Consider the following 5,587-nt stretch of genomic DNA (forward strand, 5'->3'; position numbering starts at 1 on the left):
GCTTTGTCATCTGGCTTTATTTAATTGTTCATATTTTCAATATTATTTTAGATTTTTGTGAACTTTAGAAGAGGAATAGAAGCTTAAATATTGCAAATTTTTTCATTTTCCTTATGGATTTTAATTTAATTTATGTGAAAAAACATTATGATGATTTTGGACAGTTATTTCTACAAAGCATGGATTCTGTAGAGCAGTACATATTACTTTAAAATGAGGGAAAAGAACAATTTTACTACTTGTTTCTTATTATAAAAAGACTTTGAAGCAATGCTGTTGAGGATTTTGGGTCCACCTTTTATCCGCCTTAAAACTGTTAACATTTGAAGAAGTTTCTCTCAGCTTTCTAGAATTTATTACAGTGATTCCCACTGACCCTTCAGCAGTTCTTAACAACAATCTCACCATTATTTCCATATTCCTGACACAGAAATATGTTTTGTTATGAGATGGTATTATTCAAAGTTGCTGCAAAACAAAAGCATATTACGTTTTTTTGCTTAATCCTCTCTCTTAAAATCCGTGGTTGAAATCAGTATCTGACAAATGGTAAAAGACAATATTTCTTGGGTGGGGGAGGGGGGTTGTGAGGGGTAGTGTTCTCAGGTTCCCTGCAAATAAAGGTAAAATACGCCCCCCCCCAATGCTATTTGATGGTGGCCATTCAGACACAAGGAAATGACTAATTTTCACTTCCTATGTTAAAAATTTACTAATCTATTTGATTTAAATAGATGGTTGAAATTTGAAGAAGATGTGGAGGATGGTGGAGAGAGATGGAGTAAACCATATGTTGCCACTCTGTCGCTTCATAGCTTGTTTGAATTGAGAAGTTGTATCTTGAATGGTACAGTTCTCCTGGATATGAGAGCTAATTCCTTAGAAGAAATTGCAGGTACTTTTATGTTTTATATTGAAAAGCTATTATGAAAATGTTGGAAACAATTGCATATAATTTAGAGAACTTCTGCATAAAAATCAGCTGTATACTTAAACTCTTTCTATAAATATTATATTCTACACATTGTATAAAACAGTCTAACATTTGGGAGCATGATTGTAGTAAATATTTTATTGCAAACTTTGCATATAAATTATCTTTGTACAGGTGGGTGAAGGTAAAATGCTCAGGAAAATATTTATCAATATTTTGGTTTGATCTTGAAGTTTGCCATGAAGAAGCCAGAGCCAAATGAGCTGTCTTCCCCATCTTTGGCTTTGTTGTGGTTGCTGCACTTCGTGTCTTCTATTCTGTACTAGAACCCTTCAATGATTATGGGTGTAATTATGGACAACAGAAATAGGAAGTAGGGTGAAGAAGGGCTGGATGTTAGGAACAGAAATTATGGGATTGCTGCTGGAGAATTTCCTATGCTCATGGCCTGGAGTGTCCAGGTGAGTGTCCAGGTCAGGATTTTTCAGGCTTGGGGATAGGCTTGCTCTCAGGCCCCGCTCTCAGATCAGGTTTGGACTGGTGTGTAGTCATGGATAAAGCTCAGTAGTTCTTAATGTAGATATGAGGCATGTATGGGCTTGAGGATGGATTTATGTATGGCACTGAAGGGCTAAATGCAGACAGTCAAAAAGCCAGAGGCTAAAACAATCCAGTCTTTACAGGTTAGTCTAAGCTGCATACGTTGAACCAATAACCGAGTGAAGAGGCATTCACTTTTGGTTCCAAAAATGCATCCACATGCCTATGGTAGCCCAGTCCAGAAGCCAGGGGGTGCTAGAGCATGCCTCCCTGTTTGGCAGGAGCAGATAGTTTGGGCCTAAGCTAGACTGCCAACCCAGCATGGGCGGATTTGCAGGGGAGGTGCAAAGCATCCTGGGATGCTGGGGGACTGTGAGGTAGCTTGCATCTGGAGGGGATCTGCAGCAGAAGTTCAATATATTGATTTAACCTAATCAGTTAAGTCTAATACTACATCCATCCAGGTTTATCTTAGACCAGTTTGGGTTATTTTGAAAGTAGTTTCTGTGCAGTGAACTTCTGTTGTGTTACAGATCTGAACCAGTTTCCAATGAGTTATACCAGTTTATGTGCAATTTCTGTTCCTAACCAAGGTATACTATATGTCCTAGGGCATGGGGACTGTAGTGATCACTGTGTGTAGTAAATACAGGCATACAATGGATAAGAAGAACAACAGACTTTATTGTGTGGAGCAGTAGACAAACCTCTCTACAACCTCTGTCTGTCTCTAACTATCTGCTTCCTAACTGTGGAACCATTTCAGTTCCCAACTTCCTCAGTCTCTTATTAGGTAACATCTCTAAATTATAATATAGCTACAGATACTTTGTGTGTAAGGGAACATAAAACCAATAATGTAACTGAGGGGAGGTGATTGGGGCAGCAACCCCAGGAGTTGCCTTTGAGGTGGAGGGCTGGGGAGGGTGGCACAAAAATAGCTGCTGCTGTGGAGCTGCCTTTCTGTGCCTCTGCATGAAAAAGCAAATTGGAATCCAGGCTTGACCAGTGCTCTGTTGGAGGAATGAGGGAAACTTGAGACACTGACCTAGGCAAACTACACTGATTTTGACACAGTGAGGTCATCTGATGGATCACAGGAGATTCATCAGAATGCAACTGCTCTCTGATGAGCCATAGATGTGTAGCAAAAAACATTTCTGCACCTCATCTTGTGAATGATTTATGAGACTTGGAATGTACATCAACGCCATTTTAGCTGTTGGATCACAAGCCAATAACCTAAACATTTCTTAAAGTGTTCATAACTTTCCAGCGCAGTGAAATAACACAACAACAACTGAATGAAATTTTTCCAAAATTAAAAATGTGCATCTTATTGGCTGAAAATAATGAGAAGTTTCAACCCATTGTGCTTACTTTCTAGGAAGCTGTAGATGCCTTAAAATAGGAGTTTAGAATTGAAATTGGTCTCTTAATTATAATGAAAGTGTTGTTTCCAGTATGCTAAAATGGTGTTGGAAACATGCTGGTATAACTGGTGGTTGCTCAACAAAATAGTTTTTATGTGCAGCCTCATGTTTCAGCCTTTGGACCCAGTTATCACTATGATGACACTCCATAGACAAATATACTAACAGATCTCATAACAGTTTTAAAGTTAAAGTTTCACTTATACTTCCTTTGCATATGTCTGGGAAAATTCAGACCTCTGTAGCTTATGGATATACACATGAATATACTGTAATGGGGTTGGGAGTAAGACAGTGTTAAAGAAATACAAGAACTGTTCACTGAAGGAGGAGCAGGGAAAAAACTGAATTTTTTTACTTCAGAAGAACACATTTCATTGAATGTAAGGGCAATACTAGATAGAATTCACTGGGGTAAATTGATGTGGACAAGGAGTTGGGAAGTTAAAATATGTAAAGTACAGCCATATACAGGCATTACATTTCTACACTGTTCTCCTGGTAGAACTGACAAGGGTACAAGTGTTCATTCAATTTCTCCTGGGGGAAACATTCTCCTTTTAGGAGAAGATCTTTCAAGTGTCAACCTGGAAGTTGTTCCTTGTTTCTTTCACAAGAATGAAGACTTGCATGCTTTCCTTCTTGTCTGAATGGTCCAGGACAGGAGGGGAGCAGCAGCAACAGCTGCTCCTTGCCTCTTTTCCAAACCAGGGACTTTGCCTCACTGCTCCGCTCCCTTTCTAGATTGGTCTGGGAGGAGAGGGGAGCAGCAGTCATTGCTTCTTACCTCTTTCTCAAACCTGGCAGTCCCTGGTTTGGGAAAGACATGGGAGGCTTGCCCCACTGCTTCCTCTGCTTCAATCCAAGGGGATGCAGGCACTGGCTCTAAAAGTGCTGTGTAGAGGAAAGCTGCCCCCTGTGTGGCACATTCAAATCTGGTACCTGCTGGCTTCCCCTTACTGCTCCTCTTCCTCAGCTGGATGGTGGGATTGGGGACTGCAAAGCCTGTGGCACTGGAAATTGGCTCAGGGAGGGTGTCCTCAAATTCAGTTCCTAGCCCCAGCCAGCTTCCCCTGGAGCCCAAGGAACCATGGCCACTGAAGCCATCCCCTTCCTGGTTCCTGGTCCCCTGGGCTGGGATATCAAGCTCATGAGCCTAGGAACCAAAGCCAGGGAATCCACCTCTGTTTTGGTTCCCAGCCTTGTGGCCTTTAAATGTCAACCCTCCCACCCCAGTTAACTGAATTCTGGGCTTTAATACCACATGTATTGCCCAAGTGGGAGCCCTACCTGGGGATTAGGGAAGCTGTCTCTGGCCCCATTTTCCTGCACATCCAGCTTTATATGCAGCTCATCTGAGCTGCACATGAGGAAATTTAAAAGCTGGGGGCTAACTATTGCCAGTCTTCTCAGGCAGGGGTGAAGGCAGGTGGTTAAGTAATGGGTTCCCCTAAGGAAGGGAGTGGCCCAGGTGGCAGCACTCTAGTGCTCCCTGGTTGGCGAGCTCACCAGTGTAACTCTCCAGTAAGGGGATGGAACACATATACACTCCAGCTCTTGTACTATTTTCTACCAGTACGAGTTTCAGATATTTTTTCTAAAATTCTTACTGGTAGAAATGAACAGCTGCCCATGGCTGAAGTGAGATGTTTGTTTATGAAAGAGTGAGTTGGCAGTAAAAGTAAATGTGAATCAACCAGGCAGTTAAGAGTACCTATGAAGCATGTTGAGTTTCTAAGTTTGATTTCCAGTTCAGGCACCTATTCCTTGAGGTGTCAGAGGGTGGAAGGTTATGGAAAAATCATGTCCAGCTTTAGGAATACACTCCTATCACTTGTCCAGATTCTATCTGGCTGATGCTTGGAGCAGCAAAAGTAAAATGCAGAGTGGTCTACAAGTTGTAGTCATTAAAGTGATAAAGATTAGATATATATCATCCTGCTACTAGGAAATGAAAGGTTTACTACAGCATCTAGCGCTCACCAAGTGGAATGAATACAATTAAATACAAAGGCTTTGATGGTAACAGAGATGGAGCAGAGTGAAGAAACAAAGATTCCCAGCTCTTCAGTAGTTTATAAGTTTGAGATGCAATGAATTCTCTATGAGAGGAATACTTGCATAAAAGAATACATGAATTTGCTCTATTTGGGTTAAAGTGTTGTTGTATTCATGATGATCCAAAAAATATGAGGCAAGGACTTTTTGTGGTATCTTTCATTAGACCAACTTTATGCTTGGAAGAGATGTTAGACAAGCTTTTGGGCACAAAATGACCTTCCTTCAAAATTGAACACAATATAGTTTGTTTTATATGAGGAGGAAAGACAATTGTGGAAATACCTGGCATGACATACTAGGAGAGATATTTAAAAAGATTTACATATAACTGGTCATGTATCTGGCTGGGTACACAAATTTTGGGAGGTTAGATTGAGTTAAAAATGGCCACCCAATCTCAGGTAAATCAGGATGGGAAGGGCTAGTGGTGAGGATTTGGGGGATCAGGGAGGCAAGCAGACTCCAGGGGAGTCAGGAGGGGGTAGGTGAGGTATACAGAGGTATACAGAGAGGACTGGGAAGCATGTGAGATCTGTGGGGAGGGAGTGGGGGGATGCAGTTTCTGTGGGGGGATCAGGGGGCTCTGATTTCCTTATCTGATACATTCTTCTTTTTGCCA

General features: G+C 41.3%; 1 protein-coding gene and 1 long non-coding RNA gene across 5 annotated transcripts in view; one reads left to right on the forward strand and one right to left on the reverse strand.

Moving 5' to 3' along the window:
• The window catches only part of SLC4A10 (solute carrier family 4 member 10), a 423,280-nt gene that overhangs the window by 259,322 nt on the left and 158,371 nt on the right, over positions 1 to 5,587 (forward strand). For all 4 annotated transcript variants that reach the window (XM_019522708.1, XM_019522705.1, XM_019522707.1 and 1 more), the window contains exon 5: positions 735 to 895. In XM_019522708.1, coding sequence (XP_019378253.1) covers positions 735 to 895 — 161 coding nt within the window. The remainder of the gene's footprint in view (positions 1 to 734; positions 896 to 5,587) is intronic.
• LOC109301508 overlaps positions 819 to 5,587 on the reverse strand; it is a 20,973-nt gene continuing 16,204 nt past the window's right edge. The window contains exons 2-3 of the long non-coding RNA XR_002098546.1: positions 3,752 to 3,757; positions 819 to 898 (exon numbers count right to left, since the gene is read on the reverse strand). This is a non-coding gene — a long non-coding RNA (uncharacterized LOC109301508). The remainder of the gene's footprint in view (positions 899 to 3,751; positions 3,758 to 5,587) is intronic.

Source organism: Gavialis gangeticus, unplaced genomic scaffold, assembly GCF_001723915.1.
Source record: "Gavialis gangeticus isolate Ggan-Ray unplaced genomic scaffold, GavGan_comp1, whole genome shotgun sequence".
NCBI lineage: Eukaryota > Metazoa > Chordata > Crocodylia > Gavialidae > Gavialis > Gavialis gangeticus.